The sequence below is a fragment of the Amblyomma maculatum genome, chromosome 10 (genome assembly GCF_055883805.1).
Source record: "Amblyomma maculatum isolate TAMU_Amacu chromosome 10, ASM5588380v1, whole genome shotgun sequence".
Lineage (NCBI taxonomy): Eukaryota > Metazoa > Arthropoda > Arachnida > Ixodida > Ixodidae > Amblyomma > Amblyomma maculatum.
In genome coordinates, this window is record NC_139353.1 from 81742154 (window position 1) to 81765830 (window position 23677).

At 45.8% G+C, this 23677-nt stretch overlaps 1 protein-coding gene across 3 annotated transcripts in view; it reads left to right on the forward strand.

The window, feature by feature from the left end:
- The window catches only part of Cmtr1 (Cap methyltransferase 1), a 65109-nt gene extending 43265 nt beyond the window's left edge, over positions 1 to 21844 (forward strand). For all 3 annotated transcript variants that reach the window (XM_084582993.1, XM_084582992.1, XM_084582991.1), the window contains 4 exons: positions 3912 to 4003; positions 10079 to 10195; positions 11339 to 11469; positions 21524 to 21844. In XM_084582993.1, the coding sequence (XP_084439119.1) occupies positions 3912 to 4003; positions 10079 to 10195; positions 11339 to 11469; positions 21524 to 21780 (597 nt within the window). In that variant the 3' untranslated portion in view covers positions 21781 to 21844. The remainder of the gene's footprint in view (positions 1 to 3911; positions 4004 to 10078; positions 10196 to 11338; positions 11470 to 21523) is intronic.
- The last annotated feature ends 1833 nt before the right edge of the window (positions 21845 to 23677 follow it).

Consider the following 23677-nt stretch of genomic DNA (forward strand, 5'->3'; position numbering starts at 1 on the left):
CACTATGGTAGTGCCCACATGTATGAGAGCAGCTTTTTGCATCTGAATGGCTCGCAAATTTCTGCCGAACGATTGCGCCATCAGTTCAGCCATTCATTTGGTCGATTGACGGCGAAAGCACCGTTTTTTAAAATTTATTTTCGTAAAAAAAAACTAAATGTTGAATGTAAGTGAACGGTAGGGGTGCTTGTCTCTCGTGACACAGATGCGAAAAGCTTGCCGTGACTTTTGGTGTTCCTGTATGTCTTCCAGAGCAGGGTTGCGCAGAGGTTAACGTGGTTCTTTTTTCCCACAAAAATTGGAATGAAGTTCTGCGAGAAAGCTGCTCCTCTCATGTCTCGGAAGTTGGCATCAGGGCATTGTGCGCGGTATTTTGCTTGCTTCTTTTTTAGCGCACCTACCTTTGATGCTGAGTCGGAAACAACACGCTTTACCTCTATTGTTAACATTCACAGCCACCAGTGCAAAAGTCCAACTATCTTTTGAGGAAAAATATTATGCAAAAGCACAGTCATCACTAAACAAATCTACACTGCCGCAGTGGCTTAGTAGCTAGTGTGCTCGACTACTGTGCTGGAAGACTCTGGTTTGATCACGGTCACGTAGGCTTATTCGGTGGAGTTGAAATGCAAGGTTTTTATGTGCGAGGCGATGTTAGTGCATGCCTAAAAAAACCTCATGTGGTTGGAATCATGCGAACCTTTTCAGTATGGTGCCCTCTGTAGCCTTAGTTACTCTGGGACATCAGACTTCTATAACTAAACTAAACGTAACTCATCTGAAAGTAATCGGCAATTTGCCCCGTGTTCTGCTATAGCATGCATTGATATGAAACGGATCACCTTGCCGTACCCTTCGTTAAGCATTCAGACAATTTTTTCTAGCAACAGGCTGCTAGTTTTCAATTTCTACCCCAGCTAGGGTGTAAGGTGTGGATTGTGGCTGTATCGAAGCACAGAAAATGTACTGGATGTTTACCACTGTGTGACACAAGATTCGACAAAAGCAGGTGGGGTATTTATGCATTCTTGGTGTGATTATTACACCACTCATCTATGTCTCTGGCGTCTCAGATATTTGTCTCGTTACAACGATGCCGCTCCATCTCGGCTGAAGTTACAAGTGCTGCCCCATGAGCATTGCTCTCAGCGTTCTTAAGGTGACGGTGTCAAATGTCCGCCAGAACTCATTTTAAGGTGGGGTTTTTTTGTAAGACACATTCTTCTGCCAGCTACATGTAGCCACCTAATGCAAAGCTGCTTGCCCTGGTCAGGGGACAGTCTACAAGCAAAACTCTTTACTCATGCTATGCTGATCATTCTTTCGGTGCTACAAGGGATACATGGTTGCAGGACGCCACCGAATGCTCTGAAATGGGCGCATTTTTGTATATGAGGAGTCTGTTTTTGTTTGCTGCATGAGGATTTGTGCATGCGTAAGATTTAGAAGAAAAGGTAATAGCGTAACAAAAAGACACTCACAAATAGCCACAACTAGACACATAGGACCTGTGTGTCTATTTGTGCCTAGTATTTGTGAGTGTCCTTTTGTTGCGCTATTAACCTTTCCTTTATGTGACCGTGCACCAACTAGCCCAGCAATCAGTTTTAAGTAAGATTTAGAAATCTCGCACGCTACCTCTTCTATGATTCTTTTGCTTCTTTCCTTAATTTTTGGTGCACACAAACCTTGCACCAGCCTTAACCAATGCTAGCCATTACATATCAGCAAGCATCCTGTCTATACTAGGGCTTGCATGTCAGGTGAACGCTTGGAATTTAAATTATCTGATTTTAGAGCATTAGCTGCATTCGTTCTACTGCATTCGTTTGCGAGTTTTGCTTTTATTCCTGCGTCGGCCGCATGACCACTCATATGTTGCACCACTCGCATAGCAAAGAAGTATGTATACCACTTGACCTCGGATATGACAAACACGTGAAAAAAACATTTGTGGAAAAACATTGCCATGGCTAAGCTTTTAGCCTAGGTGTCATTATTTGTAAAGAACCCCGAGCAAATGTACGATGTTCATGCTCGGCAGCTTCGAACAGCTTTAATATGCTTCTTGGTTGTGACTGCTGTGGCGTATCTTTCTGTTAATTTCTTTGTTCTCTGGGGTAGCATGCACAGGAGCACTAGTCAACTTCAGGCCACTAAGAATGCTGGCAACAATCCCTTGCTGCTTCCAAGAACAGAGCTCACCTCCTAATGGTGTAGATACCTGTAATTGATTAGGAAGTATTCGTGCAATCCCCATTTTTGTGCCGTCACTAGTATTGGGCGCGAGCGCCACTACTGGAGCAAAAGGCGCTAGTGTCGACCTAGGGGAGCAAGTGGGATCACGTGACTCCTCTTACTGCTGCTGAAGCAGACGCTCAATTGAATTCGTGCATTTTAAAAGCTAATGGTTGTGTTTATGTATTTCTGTTGTTTGGGTTGATATAGAGTGCCAGTCTTGCGCATTTTGATTTTGCATCGTTACTGAGGCTGCTGAAGTTTATTTAAGCTGTTGCTACGGTGTTTTACTGCTTTTTACCTGGACGTAAGCGAGGCAACCCGACGCAAGCTCCCATTGCTATTCGAAATATAAGCTCACAGAACCTTCCTTAATTTAAATTTGAATAGGCAAATCAGCGAGTGAGCATTCTCATGATGTGCACAGCAAACATTTCAGCGAGCGAGATTTCGTTTATAGAGTTGCGCTAAATGTTCGGTGAGCGGCAGAAGAAACGATGCAGTGTCTTAATTTGCGCTTATCACTTGTGAAGCTAACGACACTATTGCTGGAAGGATGGAAAAGATGCTGGTTTCTTCATGGAACAGTACCCTCCCAAAGAAAGGAGGGATCGTGCGAAGGCCTGAAGGTCTCTAATTATTCTAAATGAACACGTTGACACAAGTTTCACTGAAGTGAACTAGAAGGCTCTGCCACCTCGGGCAGCGGTATGCATGGTGAGTTGTTTCAGGCAGCGTCTCCAGTACTGTAGTAATTTTAAATGACAGAGTCCGTGAATATACGAAAGATGGATCATTGCATGCATGGTGTGATGCGTTGATGAAATATGCGTAAAAAAAATAAAACCTACTGTGCGCAGGGAAAACATATATCCGCTCTAACCTAGAGTGCCAATGGCGGTAGTCAGTGCGCAAGAATTCGCTGCGTAGAACGCACGTCTTCACATTTGCTAAAAAATTAATCCATATTATCCCCACAGTCAAACTTGTTTGCTCTGCTATGTTCAAGGGAGCAGGCAAACGGTGCTTCTTCCGCTGGTGCTATGCGAAGGTGCTAAGAATCTATCAGGCTTCTGACAGTCCTCGTGCTCTTGCAGAGGAATCCCATTACCTGTGCACTGGCTGTTTACATCTGACTGGTTGTGTGGTAGCTTGTTTTTTTTTTTTTCTCATAACAGCAGAAATGGTGCAGCCGGTGCACTTCGTCGTAGTAGTAAAGCTTGCCAACTATGATAACTGATTCGGTGAAGGGCTTTTTTGCCGAATGAGTGGGTCTCAAAATAAGCTTATACAGGCCCAGACCGAGGTGTACATTAAATAAATAAATGAATGTAATGCTAACGCGCAACTGAACTGCCTAGGAAAGCATCCTACAGCAGCAGTTCAACGTGCATTATTCCACTTTCTTCGTCATGCGGCCACTTCCAACAGGTGGCGCAACAGTATGTCCTCACGTCCAATGGCAACTATGAAATTTCTCAGAATGGCAAGATGTGAGTGTTCAGTTTTTCATTTGAGGTCAGGTTTTTAAATTTGGCAAATCAGCACTTCTGTCTGCACAATCAATCGAAATCAGTTTAATCTGTTGCTGATGGTGGTGCAAAAAAAAAATTTAACTTATTAGGGAACTGGTGCGTTAGTGTTGACATGATTTTTCTTTTTCTTCAAACCAGGGTAGGCAACAGAAGAGGTTCAACACCATCCACATTATTGACGCGCTCGTATTGGGCAAGATCCCTGTCAAAGACTTGCACTATGAGCACAGGTACATACTTCCAAATTATATATATTTTTTAATTTGGTTGATTTTAGTTCTGTGAGGCAAGTGAAAAGCAGGAGCTGACATCAACTGATAAGACGTCAAGCTGTGGTAAATTTATTGTCACATGGCAGCACGTATGCTTCCCTGTTCTTTTTTATTGCCACACCTGGAATAGGCAAGGACTTCCAAGATTATAGAAACTTTTCCAGGAAAATCTTTGTGGGCACAGTGTTTTGTGTACAGTCAAACCTGAATATATCGAACTCGAAGGGGATTGCGAAATGGTTCGCTAGTATATCGATAATTCGGTGTACAAACAACGGCTTACGAGGCCACTTGCAATAGAGAGAAATGATACTGTATTTTTCACATAGTCAACCCGCTCGAATAATAGACCCACCCTCCACTTTTGGGGCCAAAAATTTGAAAAAAAAAAAAAAAAGTTAGTGGCGCATCCTTCTGTTTCGCGCCATTGCAGACCACAGCTCATTTATTGGCAGTGCACCAAGATGCTGCGCAGCGGTACACCACAGTGTGTTATCTTTTGACTATACTTTTGATGTTAGCTCCTGCGGTGGCAGGGAGCTAACTTAATAGAGTGCCCGTGATGGCTTGATTGCACAAGCCTGGTCCGATTTATCACGCCGTTTTGGGGCGGGTGGCGTTCACTGTCACAAAATCATTGAAATGAGTGATAGCTGCAAATGCCATTTGAAGCGAACAATGTTAAAAGCCCGTCATGATCGCGGCTGACTGTGTGCTTTCGGGGATTTCAATGCATGTTTTCGACGATGACACACGTCGCAGGTCACCCACTGCGCACAGAGGGCCCACAGCACGCATTGGAGAAAGCGCCTGACGTTCTGTCATGTGCCGAGCTGGCTTGTCGGCACATATGAGTGCATGCTGTTATTAAGAAAACTGGAAAAGAAGACTCGGCAGAGTTTTTTCCTTCCTCCATGCTCTTGCATACCCATGGAGGAAGGAAAGAGTGTGCATACCCTTTCACTTCTCTCTATCGCGTTTTTCCCCTCTCCCCAACACCACGTCACGTGCTGGCGCCTGGCAAATGATATCGCAGATGCGCACACCTTTGGGGAAAGGGTGCGGCGCTGCTCTAGACCAGCTGTCGCTGAACCGGTTCCTCTCATTCTTTCCTCACGTCGTTTGAGAATGTCACGTGGCAAAAGTTTGAGGGTGATGCGATCGTCTTTGGGGAAAGTGCACCTTCCAGTGCGTGGTGTGGAGTTCAATATGTCGAATGACTAGTGAAATTGGAGTTTTGATATACTACGCTGCTTTCCTATACTTTTACATGGATTGTTCAAGGGGATATTCCGCAAGTTTGATATAACCAAAATTCAAAATATCCATTTCGATATACCCAGGTTCAACTGTATGACCTGAAAATAGTTGAAACTGGGGAGCCAACATTTGTGAAATATTTTGGACAATGTTTTTTAAAGGTGCATATTTTCAGTACCTTTAATCTGTGTTTTTGCTCAGAATGTTTTTTCAACTGCTCATCACAGTAGTAATAACTGCACACTATTGCATAGATGTGCTTCATGACAGAATTGAAAGATACAGTTGAATCCCGCCACAACGAATACCGCCACAACGAAATTTCCGCGACAACGAATAATTTTTTATTCCCCGCGAGTATCCTATAAGAATTAATGGCCTAAATTTCTCTGCACAACGAACCATTTTTGCAGAGCGTTTCCGCTTCAACGAAATTTTCGCGTTCAAAATCGAAACCGAAACTAGTTTTATTGGCGAGAAGTCCAAGTCAAATCCAAAGCCGCATTAAGCATGAAATCACGTGATTGCAGTTCTGCCATTTTGGCTTTGTGTCGTGGTCGCGTTGTTCACTCGCTGCCTTTCTCTTCGACAACGACGAGTTTTCATCCGCAGGACACGATGGCAACGCAAGTGAAAAAACGCAAAACTCTTTCCCTTGAGCAAAAAGCTCAAATAATCGCCCAAGCAGAAAGCGGAAGGAAGAAAGCGGCAATTGCTGAAGACTTCGGAATTCCTGCAAGTTCGCTGTCAACGATTCTAGGCAATAAGGACAGCGTGAGAATGGCACTTGCTTCAGGCACATCCTCGAAGCACAAAAAGGTGACGCGGCCCCTCCATGAAGAGTTGGACAAAGCAGTGCATGCGTGGTTTGTGGAAGCACGAGCCAGCAACGTCCCCCTGTCCGGAAGCATCGTCCAGCAGAAAGCCTTGAACTATGCATGCCTACTTGGCATTGATGATTTTAAAGCCAGCATTGGCTGGCTAAACCGTTTCAAGGCCCGCCATAACATCGTTGGAAAAGTGTTGTGCGGCGAGTCAATGTCAGCAGACGTGGACGGAGCAGCTGCTTGGAAGGCGAGTAACATGGCCGGAATTTTAAGCAACTTCGCGCCTGCAGACATTTACAACGCCGACGAGACCGGGCTATTCTACGAGATGTTGCCGGCTAGGACGCTCGACTTCAAGGGGCAGCGCTGTCACGGCGGCAAACACAGCAAAAAACGCATCACAGTGCTGCTTTGCACAAACATGGATGGCTCGGACAAGCGTCCGCCGTTAGTCATAGGCAAAAGTGCCAAGCCGCGCTGTTTTAAGGGAACTCGTAGCCTACCTGTGCAGTACAAGGCGAACAACAAGTCATGGATGACCCGCGCTATTTTCACCGAGTGGATGATGGCATTCGACCGCGACATGAAGCGGCAGGGCCGTAAAGTTTGCTTGCTTTTGGACAATTGTTCAGCGCATCACTCCGACGAAGTCAAGCTCACTAACACGGAGCTGAGGTTTTTCCCTCCCAATTGCACGTCTGTCTTACAGCCTCTCGATCAGGGCGTGATTCTTAGCCTGAAGCGCGCTTACCGCGGGAGGTTAATTCAGCGGCTGCTTTTTAACACTGAAACCGGCCGAGACACGAAGGTGGACTTGTACGTGGCACTGCAGATTATGTCTGCTGCCTGGAGCACACTGGTGCGCTCAGTAATTGTGAACTGTTTCAGGCACGCCGGATTTGCCGAAGGTCGACCCGTACACTCTGCTGGCCTAACACCAGGTGTTACAGACGACGACGAAGAGGCGTCACCGGCTCCGGGGATCGCGGCCGCCTGGAAAACGCTGGGAGAAATAGGAACCGTGCCGCCTAATCTCGAGCTCGACGAATACATCGGCGCTGACGCTTGTGTTGTTGTTCACGAAGATGTGAGTGATGAGCAGATCATAAAAGCTGCCCGGAATGATAAGGACTCTTCCGATGAAGAAGACGACGACGTACAGGAAGCGCCGGCTGCGGCAACCGCCGTACAGGTGATGGACGCTTTTGATGTCATCAGGAATTTCGTTGCTGTCCGAGACGACGATGTTGCAATCGGTTTGCTGACCGAGTGCGAAAATCGCGTGACGGCGTTGCTCGCCGTGAAGCGTAAGCAAACCAAGCTTACAGATTTTTGGCATTAAACGCCTTTGCTGCTGCTTGGGCAATTCTTTCTGCGTTTCACGTCAAATTTTTGCGATAACGAAGTTCCGCGAGAACGAATTTTTTTTCGTGCACCGTGAATTTCGTTATAGCGGGATTCAACTGTATCAGACTTTGGATGGTGCCGATAACTTAGGATGCGCAATTAAACCACATTGAATATAAATCGGCTGGCTTTGGCACAGAATAGACTACAAGTAGCGCAGTGAGAAATGGAATCAAATGTGAATCAAATAATGAGAGAAGCGAATCAAATGCGAATAAAGTACTTGTTTATTATTGCCTACTTCTTGCGAATATCCTACGTTAATGCTAAACAGAAAAGTTCTGGCAGCGGTTTTCTATGCAATGGTAGTTAAGCTGCTTCTGCCAGTTGGTGCTACAGGGGGACTGCAACACATAGTCGCAAGTCTATTACTGTCGTCCTCATATGTATAAAAAAATTGCTTTTGCTGTACGAAGGACTACAGTGAATAAAGTAACTCCAGTATCAGTTGCTGATAGTGAAGGAGTTTTAACCATTGATATTGGGCAGGATGGCAGGGTTTGTGATGCCTGGATGAACCCTGTCAGCTTGGCCAAACTTGAAGACGACCCTCGTTTCCACGCAGACCAGTCACGGCAATATACTGTACAGCAACACAATGGGCCCTGTTTTTGAAAGTGTTCAAAAAGTTACGGTCGAACCCGGATAATTAGAAGTTTCGTTATATCAAACTCACGGAATATCCCCTTGAAAATCTTATGTAAAAGTATAGGAAAGCTGCGTCGTATATCGAACTCGATTTCACCGGTCGTTCGATATATCGAACTCTGCACCATGCATTGGACGGTGCGCCTTCTCCAAAGACGATCGCATCATCCTCGGTCGTTTGTCGCATGACGTTTTCAAGCCACGCGCGGAAGGAATGAGAGGGCACAGTTTGGCGACCGCTGGTCTAGGGCAGCGCCGCGCCCTTTCCCCAAAGGCGCGCGCATCTGCAGTGAACGTTTGCCGCGCGCCAGCACATGACATTTGCAAGCCATGTGCGTGAAGGAACGAGAGGGAACCAATGCAGCCATGGTGTTCGGGAGAGAGGAAAACGTGATAGAGCGAACGCAAGGGTGTGCCCACTCTTCTGCCGAGCTTTATGCAAGGAGGCTTTATCTCCCCCCTTCCTCTCTTTTCCAGTCTTCGTTTGCAGCAGCATGCACTACGCATGTGCAGACAAGCCAGCTCGGTCCGTGGCAGATGCTTTCTCCAGTGGGTGTTGTGAACGCTCTGCGATGCGCGTCTCGCGTCGTTGTGCTGAATCTGCGTAGCTATGGCGGCTGTGGACACTAAGAAACGTCAGTTCCTTTTCTTTTCTTTCTACGGGAGGCGTTCATTCTTTCATCGCGCTGAACATGCGTCGTGGTGTATGCTATGGCGACTGCAGATGTTAAGAAGCAGCATTTTTTTTTTTCATTTGCAAGAGTCGCCCTTACTTGTCGTGCCGAACGTGTGGCGCAGCGTAAGCTATGGCGGCTGCGGACATTAAGAAGCGGCAGATATATACATATTTTTTTGTGAGAGTCTTTTATTCTTGCATCTATGAATCAACGAAAGCACGCGGTCAGCTGCGATCATGACACCGGCTGTTAGCATTGTTCGCTTCAAACGGCATTTGCAGCTATCACGCTTACCAATGATTTTGTGGCAGTGGACTACGCCCACCCCAAGCGCGGCGTGATATGTACTAAATGGAACCTGGATTGTGCATCAAGCCATCACAGGCACTCTGACAAGTTCGCTCCCTGCCACTGCGGGATCTATGTGTTGTAAAAAGTGTAGTAAAAAGATAAACACGCTGTGACGCTACCGCTGCGCAGCATCTTGGCGCGCTGCTAATAAATGAGCTGTAGATGCGATGGTCGAATTGGAGAGGCATGCCACTGAATGCTTTATTTTTTTTTTTTTTTCAAATCCAGGGGGGGGGGGGGGGGGGGCAAAAGTGGGGTGTGAGTTAAGTGGCATATCAAGCCGATTTCTGTATGTCGAATGATCAATATATCGAACTGTTTTGCGATCCCCTTCGAGTTCAATATATCCGGGTTCGACTGTACTACACACCTTATTCGAAAACTGGAACGCATACTTAATTCATTCTGAATAATTTCTAATATTCACTATTTAATTATTCATCGGATTGAATACTAGCTGTTTGAAATATTGGAATGGTCACACTTTAAACTTTAAGAATTTCAATTACATTTCATTGCTTTAAACGTTTCAATAAGATTTTGTTTCACTACTATTTATTACTCAATAACGACTGCTCATTAATTACGTTCAAGTGATCTCTTAGTCGTTTCTGCATTATTGAGCATATTTCCAAACCATGAAAGTCAGTACTAGTATATGTATATCATTTGCATTCTTATGCAAATAACCTGTTCAGGCAATATCCTTTTAATTAGCACTTCTTGACCGCTAAATTGTTTTGCTATATTTATTTCGGTTACATTAACTGCGAGTGTTAATCCGCGAGTTTTTGCATATTTTAAACATGAACAAAGCACTGCTATTACTGAGATGAAAACCCTTCTGCATTGTTTCATCCCAGAATGAAGTGGGTCCAAAAGTTTGTCAAGGCGCTGTCAAAACCAAGTCGATCTGATTTGACGCCTCTTCGAGCCAAAGAGGTCTTCAAGCTGCAAAACGTGGAGTCTCTGTTTGACAGGTAATACTCTAAGGGGCTCAGAACTCCTTTTTTACGAGTTTTTTTAACTGCTGGTCATACTACATACATATGTACACTCCTTTGCCAATGTGTCATCATCATTTTAAAATGTTCTTTGTTTTCTGTCACTGAACTGTAGGCCTGCTCCTGGTTAATGTTTTTATCGGGAATTTTAGCACATTCGGCCAGCTAGGACCAGTAGACAGCAGAGAATAACTACATTGTCATTGGTTGTCGCTGGTTTTAAAACTGGTTTTAAAAGTTTGTAAAGATTGGTTTTAAAAAATTTACCAAAACTAGAAAATGCGCACAACCAATAGTTATTCCGTTAGTCCTCCTTGCAATGAAAACATTTTTAAACTCACTTTATTACCACTGACCGTATTAGTTATCAAAAATAAAAAAAAGCATCCTCCTGTCCCTCGTCGCTGGAAGCATTTGCAATAAATATTTGCAAATTACAGGCTCCGTACAAAGCTTTCAAATTTGACTCTGATACTCGCAAGGACCACCTCTGTAGATATCTTGCATTATTTAGACTGTTACCGCAAGTTCTCCTTATCTAATAGCAGAGCAGTAGAGCTGATGATGTAAACCACATGAATGGAGTTTGGTCAGAGAACTGGGAACAGCAGGTAGTCAGAAGCTGTGGTAAATTTTTCTTGCAATCAGTTTGAACTACATGAGCATTGCTTACCTTGTCAGCCCAGGGGAGAAACAGAGTGGCACACTGTTCGAAGTATTGTTGGGGCAGTCTCGTTGTACGTGTGCTCTTTGCTCGTTGGTGAATTTTGCGCACGAGTTGAGAATTTGCATTCAGAGCAGTAGAGCTGATGATGTAAACCACATGAATGGAGTTTGGTCAGAGAACTGGGAACAGCAGGTAGTCAGAAGCTGTGGTAAATTTTTCTTGCAATCAGTTTGAACTACATGAGCATTGCTTACCTTGTCAGCCCAGGGGAGAAACAGAGTGGCACACTGTTCGAAGTATTGTTGGGGCAGTCTCGTTGTACGTGTGCTCTTTGCTCGTTGGTGAATTTTGCGCACGAGTTGAGAATTTGCATTCTCTACTTTTTATGAAGATTTATTCGTGCCCTGCCGTATCGTGAGCACCGCATCCGTGGGTGCATTCTTATCTCCCAGGATCAGCTTGAAACTGGAGAAAGGTGCAGCCAGGAACATGCGGCTGAGCTGCACGGTGCCCCAGGAGGTGCGTGACCGGGAGGAGAAGCACTTCTCGGCCACGGGTGTTCTCTTCTACCGCACCACCAAGGGTGAGCAGCCCATAAATGCTCCTGCGGGAAGTCCAGCGAGCACTTGTGAGAGAGAGACACAACTGCAGCACGGTGGGATGGGATTTGTGGGATTCAGGTGGCCTCCAGTCGGGGGAAACCTCAAGGACCCACGAGATAAGGGCCAGTTTCTCCGCTCATGGGGGTGTTAGCCCCGTAAGAGAAGGGGGCCCAATTAGCCATTGGGGTTTCTCAGATATGATCACAAGGAAAGTTTGTAGGATAGAAGCAAATTTTATCAGCATTAAGAATGTTTTACAGCTTAAAGTATATTTTATAGCCTTGCTGTGGTGGCTCAGTGGTAAGACCGTCGGACGGCTGATTCCAAAGTTGCAGGCTTGATCCGGCCACCCTGCCTGTATTCTGGTGGAGGCGAGACCCAGCGGGCTCCTATCCTGTGCGTCCTATCCTGTGCGATGTCAAGACATGTTGACCAACCTCAGGTGGTCAAAGGTCGTGGAGGAGATCGGAAGGGTTGGAGGGGGAGCCATGGCAGGCGTGGAGATCGCGGCGCACTTCCGAGACCTGCATGGCATTACCGCAAGGACGCACATGGTGTATACTGATGCATAGGCATGGGAAGACAGATGGGAAATTTCTGGAGCCCTCCACTACGACTTCCCTTGTAGCTTGAATTGTTTGGGCTTCTAAACCCTGTTAACCACATCAAATTACAGTAGAGTCCCATTAATAGAAAGTTCACAGGGACTGCAACAAAGTTTGAATTGAACAAGCATCTAATTAAGCACAAAAATAGCACCTTTATTACCTGTGAAATTTAGAGTTTGCCAAGAAAAAAAGTCGGTCATCATTTTCTACTATTTCTGGCCAAACTATGCTGCTGAAAGCAAGTTGTGCAAGCTGTCGATGTGCACTAATGGTTTTCCCACATGGCCTTCAGCAACAAAAATTCGCTGCACAACAGCAAGGCCTGCCGCTGAATAGGTAACCATGGAATAGCCAGAAGATAGGCTGCAGCCAAATGCTAACAAACGACGCAAGTTTATGCAGCTGAAAGACAATACAGGGGAAATGCACATTAATATTCTGGAGACATACACAGTGTTGAAGTGTACTTAGACACTGACAAAAGGACACAGAGAGGAAGAAGCACTGTACTAGGGGACTCTGGATTGACTTCAACCACTTGGGCACCTTTGAAATAGTCAAATCTCATTATATTGAACATGGGTATCGCGAATTATTGGATAAAATGAAGTGCAAGCAAAGTTTGGTTGGTCCATGCTTTGTTTCTATAGATCTGTTTTTATAACGAAAAAAGAAATACAAAATTTGACGCTCGATTGGGTATAACGAAGCAGTTTCTTACATCACATGGGTAAAAATTTATAAAGGAGCACAAAAAAAAAATCAAATTAGGAAGTGCAATATTTGAATCACTAGAATCACCCACAGTGAAAGTGTATTTAAATCGGCAATGCAATCGCGCTCCGTGTGATCTCGGTTCAGCAACTAAAACAACATCATAGAACATCATAAAACAATATCAACATCATAGACGTACACTCAGTATAACCATCAGTCTGTCGCAGGATGCAGCGAAAGCATTGGAACACATCTTGATAACTCTGCTGTATTTTTAAACATAAATAAACTCACAGCCTTTCAGACCATGCCTTAATACAATAGAATACCAGTGATGGGAACCTAGTCGATATGAACACAGAATGTTTTCCAACTTAAGCTCATTGTTTAAAACGTGTGGAAACTCAGAGTTTATGAAACACTCTGCTGGGCCACTGTGGATTATACAAACATATGAACTATTACCGCAGCCTTGAGCACTACTCACTGCTCGCACATTGTTGACTGTGTGATCGCTAGTCGTGCTTTACATGCAAGGAGCAAATTCTCGCGTCACACAGCACACACATCATCTACATCACAACCTCCTGTCTTGCTGCATGTGCCGCAGCATGACTGTATTCTGCGGCCGTGTGGTCATAAAAAAAAAAGATCTCCTCAGCTGTAAGCAGTCCTGCGTGAATACCTTTTTCACACATACTGATTTTTGTTCCTTCTAATGATATGATCTTTCAAAACTGCATGAGATTTGTATCATCAAGATTCTACTGTCATAGTAATGCGGACAGTATTGCAGCGAGAAGGCCTTCAAGCTTGTTTCTTTATTCATAAATCTACTGGCAATATTTTTAATGCCACTACTACAGTGAAAGCTCGTTAATTCACAACTCGTTAATTCGAAATTTTGGATAATTCGAAATAGTCATCGTGGTCCGGTCCGCAGTGCATAGAAGTCTATGCGCGTAACAGCTCGTTAATTCACTCAAAAATTGGCGCCGCCACCCATAATTCGAACTGCGCGCCGCCAAGCGGCGCTGTTAAAAACCATCGTTGGAAGCTTTCACGGCAGAACGATAGATGGCACAACCATCGGGGCGCCGCTAGGGTGCTGGAACAAGTACTAAACAGTCTTTCCTGCCGCGACTCCTTCGAGGAACGACGTTTTAGTGTTATCGACCACGGTTTCGTGTTGCATTTCGTGAGCCCTCGTTTTGCACGCCGCTTGTTGTGAGCTTGTGTCCGCGAGATGTGTTCGCGTGGGAAATACTGTGCCAAGACGGTGAAGGAGAAAGTGGCTATGTTACGCGAGGTGGATGAACGGAAGGCCAGCAAAGTGGAAATCGCGAAAAAGCACGGGATTCCACCAAGCACGTTGTCGACGTACGTCCGAAATAGGAAGTCCATCGAGGATGCCTATGAAGCCGAAGATTTCGCCAGCAACAGAAAAAGGCTTCGGTTAGCCAAGTATCCGGAAATTGAGACCGCTGTGATCACGTGGGTGAAAGAAATGAGAAGCGCTGACATTCCACTGAGCGGCCCAATTATCATGGCGAAGGCGGCCGATTTCGCCCTGCGCTTGAATGTGGAAGATTTTGTCGCCTCCAAAGGATGGTTTCACCGCTTTAGAGACAGACATAATCTTGTCTTCCGGGTGTTGTCTGGAGAAGCCAAAGAAGTGGATGCAGAAACTTGTGCCACGTGGCGAAGCGGTGCTCTGCAGCAGTACTTAGAAAGCTACTCGGCACATGATATATTCAATGCTGATGAGACGGCTTTGTTTTATAAGCTCCAGCCCGACAGAACAGTAACATTTAAAGGGGACAGCTGCGCTGGCGGCAAGCGAAGCAAAGAGCGGATTACTGTTCTGGTCGCCGCTAATATGACCGGGACGGAGAAGGTCCCTCTTTTTGTTGTCGGCAAGGCACATAAGCCTAGATGTTTCAAGAACATTAGGACGCTGCCGACGGAATACTCCGCCAACAGCAAGGCGTGGATGACGGGCGAATTGTTTAAAAAATGGCTCTTGAAATTCGATCGGAGGATGGAGCTAGGGAAGCGTCAAGTTCTCCTCATTGTGGATAACTGCTCGGCACACAAAGTCGACGCCGAGCTGAAAGCCACAAGGCTCGTCTTTTTGCCCGCCAACACGACTGCGGCCTTGCAGCCGATGGATCAGGGGGTGATCAGAAACATCAAATGTTTCTATAGGCGCCACATGATCGAGCGCATGACTTTGTGCACTGGAAACCAGAAGACCAGCACCATCACATTGCTCACAGCAATGCACATGTTGGTGCGTGCATGGGAGCAGGTCACACCGTCCACAATTGCAAACTGCTTCCACCACTGTGGCTTTGCTGCCGGAAGTATGAAAGAAAGTGGCGACGATGGGAGTCCGGAGCCTCTGCCTGCGGCTGTGCGTGCTGTGCTGCAGGACGTCAGTTTTGATGATTACGTTGGAGTAGACAGCGATGCAGCAGTTTGCGGTGCCCTAAGTGATGAGGACATTGTCGCTGAAATTGTTGGGGAGCAGTCTGTCCCAGAAGAGGCAGAAGACGAGAACGACGACGAGGAGCAAGAGCCCGTGCGTCCATCCGCGGCAGAAGTTATGGGAGCGCTGAATGTTGCGCGCCTTTTCTTTAGCTTTGAAGAGGGGGAAGAAGACTCCCTGCGTCGCATTCGCATGCTAGAAGACCGAGTGAGTACGGTAGCCCTCAGAGAGAAGAAGCAGAAGATAACAGACTTTTTTGCTAAATAAATGTTTTTCGTGCCCTCCGGGCATCAAACGCCTTCATTTTTGCTCACTTTCATTAGTTCGAATTTTGGTTAATTCGAACTGGCCTGGCGGCCCCGTGGAATCTGAATTAACGAGCTTTTACTGTAGTATTGTTCTGTGATTCATTCAACAACTGCAGTAATGTAGGGAGCTCCCTTAATATGCTACTTCCAGTAGGTCCTTTCTTTGAGTTAGTCGGCTAGGGTAGCAAGACAGTAGGTAAATTTCGATATCAGCATCATCATTCTTAAAAATACAGTCGAACCCGGTTATATCGAACCCGGATATATCGAATTTTGGTTATATCGAACTCACGGAATATCCCCTTGAAAATCCCATGTTAAAGTATAGGAAAGCCGCGTCATATATCGAACTTAATTTCACCGGTCGTTCGATATATCGAACTCCGCACCACGCACTGGAAAGTGTGCCTTCCCCAAAGACGATCGCATCACCTTTAGCCGTTTGCCGCATCCCGTTTTCAAGCCAAGTGCGGAAGGAATGAGATGGGTCAGTTCGGCGATGGCTGGTCTGGGCAACGCCGCGCCCATTCCCCGAAGGCGCGCACATCTGCAGTTATCGTTTCGCGCGCGTCAACACGACGTTTGCAAGCCATGTGCGTGGGTGTTCCCTCCTTTTGCCGAACTATATCTCTCCTTCAGCACGCGCTACGCATGCGCCAAGCCAGCTCAGCCCGTATTCAGACAGGCGTCGGACACTCTCTTCAGCGTGTGTTGCGAACCCTCTATGGCGCCTGCGGACGTTAAAAAGCGGCAGCTCTCTCTTCGTTTTTCTTTTTGCGAGTCATCCTTTCCTATCGTTGCGCTGTTCGGACGTTAAGAACCGGCGTATTTTTTTTTTTTTTTTTTTTTTTTTTTGCGGGAGTCATTTATTCTTGCATGTATGAATCAACGAAAGCACGCGGTCAGCTGCTGCGATCATGACGCCCGCCCCAAGCGCGGCGTGATAAATCAAACCAGGCTTGTGCAATCAAGCCATCAGGGGCACTCTGCCAAGTTCGCTCCCCACCACCGCAGGAGCTATCAAAAGATAAACGCGCCTCGACGTTACCGCTGCACAACATCTTGGCACGCTGCCAAGAAATGAGCTGTGGATGAGACGACCGAAACGGAGTGACGTGCGCCATGGACATGCAAGCGAAAACGCTCGCGATTTTTGCCGCGGCGACACTGAAACCTTGTTTTGAGCTGCCGCAGTGGCTCGAGCATCGAGAGGGACGCAGTTCCAACAAGTTTAAAATTTTTCGCTCTGTCACTGCTGCTCGTCGCTGAGATCGCTTGCGTGTGAGCGAGCTAGCTTTAGCGCATTTTTATTTTTTTTTAGATTCTCTGTGCAAAAGTGGAGGGTGGGCTCATTATACGAGTGGGTTGATTACGCGACAAATACGGTATCGTTCTTTCGCATCGTAAGTGCCGTCACAAGCCGATTTCTGTATATCGAATTATCAATATATCGAACTATTTCGCGATCCCCTTCGAGTTCAATATATCCGGGTTCGACTGTAGCTTGTTTGATAAACACATGATTTCTTCCTAATTCCAGTCGAACCTCGCTATAACGAATTATCAGATAAAACGAACTAAAAAGTGGTTGGTCTATGGTTTATATCTATGGGAATTCTTTCTGTATAACAAAAGAAAAAAATTTTAAATTTGACGCTAGATGAGTAATAATGAAGCATTTTTTCTTTTTCATTAGAACGGCAAAACGTGCGTAAAGCAGCCTAACAAAAAACACACCAAAAACACAATTTTTCAATCAATCGAATCGCCCGCCACAAAAGTGTGTTTAAATCGTCCGCGCGTTCGCATGCTTCATCATTTAGCGGCGGAAATGAAAACTACCTCCAACGGCTTATTGTCTTCAAGATCACACTCCCGCGTGCTGTGATCTCGAAGTTCATGAATGACCATGGCGGGACTCGAACGGCGCCGCCAAAGTGTGTTCAAATCGCCCGCGCGCTCGCTTGCTGTGTCATCTAGCACCAACGGCCCATGGCCTCCAAGATCACACATCCATGCGCATTGATCTCGGAGGTCACGAACGGCCATGGCCGGACTTGAACGTTGTCGCCGCCGCTGCTCGAGTCTAGCCATGCAACGGCTGACAGGCATGTGATTGGCATGTCATCACCATTGCCTCGTCATGGCGTGAGCCCCTGCCACGCCTCTGCCACTGTGACCGACCCGTGCGCGCACGCTACACTCCCCGATTCCTGTGGCTCTATCGCGCAAATTGTGCGCGTAGGCAACATCCCTTCTTAGTTTTATTTTTTGCTCTTCAATACAGAACAAAAAGCGAGATTACATGATTATACACAGATTTTAATTTTTAAAAAGTTGTGCGTTTTCGCACCTTTGTGTTGTTCATATCAGTGCGCTTCTTGTTTCGATTTATTAGCCAACTTATTTACAGACTGTGGAATACTGCGCTACTTGATATACAGAGACAAATGGGAGAACACACGAATGAAGCGCAAACTTACAACTATTTATTTTTATCGACAAAACACGTACATATATACAAAAGGCATTCTTGTCAAATCACAGACACATCATTCATGCATGTGATCACGCACGTTATCATTTCGACCACAACTCCGCATCTGCACAGCTATCATATCTAGCTCCTCTTTTGTGAGAGCCACAGAAGATGTACTAACGCACGTATCTTTTTCTGCTGACTCGATTAAGAAGGCTTCTACTATTTCTCTTTCAATTCTTTCCTTCTGTTTACCTACAATTTCAGTCCTATGGAATAATGGTTTGCAGCCATTTACGCATCGCAAGCAATGTTGCGCAAGATTTCCAGGGTGGCTGATTTTCCCACAGTCATTATGATGTTCCAGGAGCCTCTTATTAACACACCTTCCCGTTTGTCCGATGTATTGTTTTCCGCACGAAATCGGGATCTTGTAAATGATTTCATCCTGACAAGGTATGAACCTTTTTTGATGTGCAATTTCACATTCCTTCCTCTTGCCACGCTTATCATGCTCATTTACTGCATTACAGAGGCTTATCAACTTTTTTGGCGCCCTAAATATCACCTTCACATTATGTTTGGTTGCTACCTTCTTTAATCCATGTGATACTTTGTGTATATACGGAATTACAACACATCGCTCTCTGTTGCTCTCTTCTCTCTGCACCTGCGTTTTCTTCGTTATGTTATTCAGCAGCTTTTCTGCCACAGACGAAATGACACTATCTGGGAAACCACTGGCTTTCAGCCTGGTTATTTGCATGCCGATGCTTTCTGTCATTTTGTGATCGCAGGACTTCTTAATGCTCTGCAACATGCATGAGTGGGCGACGCTCCTTTTAACAAGCTTGGACTGGCTCGAATCGAATCTCATGAGGCTTTTTTCGTTTTTGGTATGATACCACCAGCATGTGTGCATGGGGGTCTTCTGTATTTGTAGATCGAGGAACCTTATCATCCCTTTATCAGGTACTTCATAGGTAAAGTCAAGCCCATTGAACTTGCCCTTGAAAAGCGCGACCATCATATCCGCGTCAACCGTACCAGATCTTTCTGTACTAAAACAAAGCAAAAAATCGTCTACGTATCGAAAGCATGCTAAAACACCCCTGCTATCCAGTTCAGGTTTTAGGCTGCGGTCTCCCTTTGCCATGTAAAGGTTCAAAAGGACAGGAGCCAAGCACGACCCGATACAAATGCCTCCTCGCTGTGCGTATATTTTCCCTTCGTACAGCACATACAGGGATCTCAGATACACCCACAGTAGTTCAAGGAAGCCGCTGACGCTCGTCCCACACTCGTTCTGAAACTTCGTAGGTCCATAGCTGTCAATACATTCTTCAACTGCTGATATCGCCCCGTCTTGAGGAATTGAATAGAACATGTCTTTCACGTCTACTGACATGCACGTCACAGGATGGTCTTTCCTCAGAAAGCTGATGACTTCTTCGGAGCCTTGCACCATATATGGGTCATCACAAGTCAACTTAGACAGTTGCCCCTGCAGGTATCTAGCCACATGACTTTGCCACGTATTCCTGTCTTCCACAATCATCCTGAAGGGGTTCCCTTCTTTGTGCGTCTTAACGGAAAAGAATGGCCGCAGTGTGAGCTCCTTACTTCCTTTCACATTTCCCGAAAGCTTTTCCAACCCTATTCGGGCACAGGTTTTTGCTGCTTGCTGTCTCATTTTTTTCAAGCCTTTTTCAGAAATATGGGCTCGCATTTTTATAACCAATATCGGATATAAAAAACAAATTTTCGCGCCCCGTACTACTTTGTTATCAAGTATAATGTTAAAAGGACCACCTAGGCTACCTATGTAAATAATGAAAGCAGCATTATGGAGACATTTGACAGGGAAGCCTACAGTGCCAAAAGAAAACGACTGCAGATGGCGGCCCACCATGAACTAAAAGAAGTCGTACTGCGATGGATCAAAAATGCACGTGAGTCTTACCTCCCTGTGAGTGGGCCACTCATTTGTGCCCAGGCCGAAAGGTTCGCCACCAAAATGAACGTTGAAGTGTTCAAAGCTGGGAAAAAGTATGATATTACGCTCTTTAATGCTTTGTACATTCTTGCTCATGAATGCGCCCACACTCCTGCAGAAGTCATTGCTAACTGCTTTGTACAGCAGTTTTGTGCAACCGAACTGCTGTGCAGAAGAGAACAGCTAACCTTTTTTCTTTCATTTAATACCCGCTTTATTTTTACATATTCCATTGTGCCCCGAGGCAAAAAACGTTATTAAAAAAAAAAAAAACGCTGCCGACCGAAGCAGCTGACTCAGCCGCAACCACAGAAGAGGACAGCTGTTTCGAGAGCGTCTTGCCCTCTGCAATGCGGCTTGCTGATTATGTGTCAATCGATTATGGTGTCGCGGTTGCCCGGTCAGCCGACTGAAAATGGCATAATTGAAGAAGTGACGGTTGCTGACAGCGATGATTCGTTGGAAGATGACGATTGTGAGCAGTTGCCCCAAATGCCGAAGCGAACGGTGAAAGAAGCCGCAGAAGTCTTGTCCGTGCTGGAAGACTTCTTTGAACAACTCCCTGATGGTGTGTGTACTGCGGAGCACCTAGCAGCTGTTAGAGCTATCGTAGTTGCTCAAATTCGCCCGAAAAAGCAGACGAAGATAACAGATTTTTTTGCCAAATAAAGGTGTGTCCTCTGTCAGCAAACATTGTTTTTTGTTGTTCATTCGATTTTCGACATTCGGATAATTCGGATAATTGTTGAATTAAAAAGCTTTTACTGTATCTCAAGATAGCTAAAGGTGGTGCTAATCACGGCCTACCCCCCTCCAGCTTTTATGCCATCTGTTGATGATTGGCCAGAACATGCACATTGGGGAGACCTATCTGTTCCACATCCACTGACGCTTAACCTATACCCCAATAAGGTGCAGATGTGGACATAGAAAACAGGTAGAGTAATAAATTCGACGCTTTTAATTTTAAAGGTCTGGATAAACTGGACTGCTGATGTCATGCCAGTCAAAATCTATAGATATGTACTAGCCCCCAAAATAAATGGAGCAGACGAATGAATAAGATTTCGTTTCGCGCCGTGCCCTGCAAGCGGATGCGCATTCGTATAGCTTGAATGCATGTGGGACACCTGGATGTTCAGCTTGACACTCTTGGTGTTCGCCTCATCAGAGGCCCGGAGGAATAAGAGCAAGTTTTCCACAGGCCCGTGCTCCGTTTTATTATGGGGGCATTAGTACTCTATATATAGCACAGGATGCTTATTAAAGCCTCTTGATGCCTGGTGGTCAGCAAACAGTAGCACTTGCTAACCACCAGAGTCTGCTGGCCACTCTTTCAAAGTGGAATTTCACTGCAGTTTAATAAATAACTCGGAAGGTCGATGGTAATAAATGGAGATTAATCCCGTTTTTCTATTCTATTCCTGTTTCTACAGAGCCCTGGCACGAAGAGTTCAGTTTGAGTAAGCAGCGCACGTACTACTTCAACACCATGACCAGAAAGAGCGACTACGAGATGCCCAAGAGAGGGTGTGCAGCCTCCTTTAAGGACTGCTTCACATCAGCCGTGCTCTGGCCGTGGATTCCGGGCCTTAAAATCCTGCCCCCCAAGTCACCCAACGACTGTCCTAATGACGGTCGTGTCCATCGCATGACGCTTGTAAACTTTGTGAAAAAGAGGCTTTCTAAGTGAACTATCATGAGATTGTATATTGTGTTCAGAGAAGAAGTGAGTGATAAAGAATGAAAGATCATGACCTGTGATCTGTTGTGTTTTTTCATCCATTATAGGTTTGCAGCTATAATGCTTTGAAAAGCAGTGTAGAATGCACCCTTCAGGAAACTGAAGCTGAAGTTTGGTCACGTGACATTCCTCGTGTGGCAGCGAACCATGATATGTAAGGGCACCGTCGGGAGCACGCATTCACCTAGCTTTCTGTGCATGCACATCAAACGGGTTGTATAAAGCAGTATTTTCGCTACAATTGAAGTGGTCCCTCCAATGCATAACAGATGTATGAAGTACTACTGCGTCACAGGCAGCCGCAACAGTGCACAAAATATTAAAGGAGGATTCCCACTTGTAAAAATACCGGTTCTTCTATAAGCTTTTCCACAAGGCTTATTTTCCAAACAGCAGCAATCAGCGCCCTCTTTGGCGGGAATTTCATAATGCGGGTGGCTGCGGCGCGAGAGGGCACACACAACAGGATGTGCACCTTCATACAGCCGTGCTAAAGTGGCATTCTGCATGTGTACATATGCGGTAACAATGTGAACGATTTCAGTGGTCGAAAAGTGGCCTCCGACATTTGTGGCCATGCCAGCGTTCAACTCCAGCGAAGACAGTCTGCTCAAAAGGTGACCGCTTATACTTTGCGCCATTTTACGCTGTGTTGCATGTGTTATAGTGCTATATGTCTCGTGCGCCACCAATAGGGGCGCCACTGAAAGCCACCCAGCGGTCGTTTTCGAAAGTCCTGGGATATGAGTTGACGCTGTTGATGCGTTGATGCAAGAATTGTGGATGTTCGCGGCGGTGATTTTGGGTATTTCAGCTCCTGCCGATTTTTTTTTTTTTTTTTTTGTGCGGAGGGCTGAAGCATAAAATTAAGCTACCTCTTTGTGTTGAAGTGAAAGCATTGATGATGCTGCAGACATCTGAGAAAAATTAATGCGTACACGCTCTGGGTGCCTCCCACAAACAAATGCTAAATGACGCTGCAATATTGTGCCCCACTTGATGTGGGTATACTGCATCGACTGATCAATTACTTCAACAGAATATTCACCATTTCTGTTTTCTTTTTCATTTACCTTGCTTTTGCTTTGCAAGCTCTTTTCCTATGTGCTCATGGTGACATGCCTCGACCCAATATATGAAATATTCTGCGCCACGCGCCGTTACATCGTGCCAGCACCGCTATCTCACAAGTATATCGCTTCATCGGCCGAATTTGCAAGACTTTCTTGAGATGTCGCCTATAGGGTGCCGTGTCGCAGAAAATCCGGCGTCATCGTCGTTGTGTTGTTCGCAGCAGACGACGTGGCCGGCTGCGCTCCCGGATTCATTTATCAATTCTGCCACCAGTGGTGTGGCCATCGCTTTGCACGGGGCGTATAGTTTCTGTATTCACTCTATGGGGCGTAATAGGTTATCGCACTCGCCATGCACCTACCTTGATGCATCAGCAAAGCATATGGTCGCCGCGAGTAGCCGTAGGAGCACCTTATCACTTCTCATCGGCGCAGCACTAGCAGTCGCGCTCATTGTCACCGTGATTAGGGCGGCTAGAACCCGCTAGAACCCTACCGTGTTCCAGCCTGGGTGGGACAGGGCAGACCACGTGACAGTGACGTGATTTGATTGACGTCGCTTTTCGCCCTGCCACCGACACATGTTTTTCGAATGGCGCGAGATATGGCCCAAAATAGTTGAGCCACAGCGGCGAGTGTAATGGCTTCTTTTGAAATTCTAAAACCTGATATTGATATTACTAACGGCGGGCTACAAATCACTAATTGCAAGAAAGTGCCTACCGGCAGTAGTTAAAAATTTAGCTGTCAGACTTTATTTAAAAACATTGCTA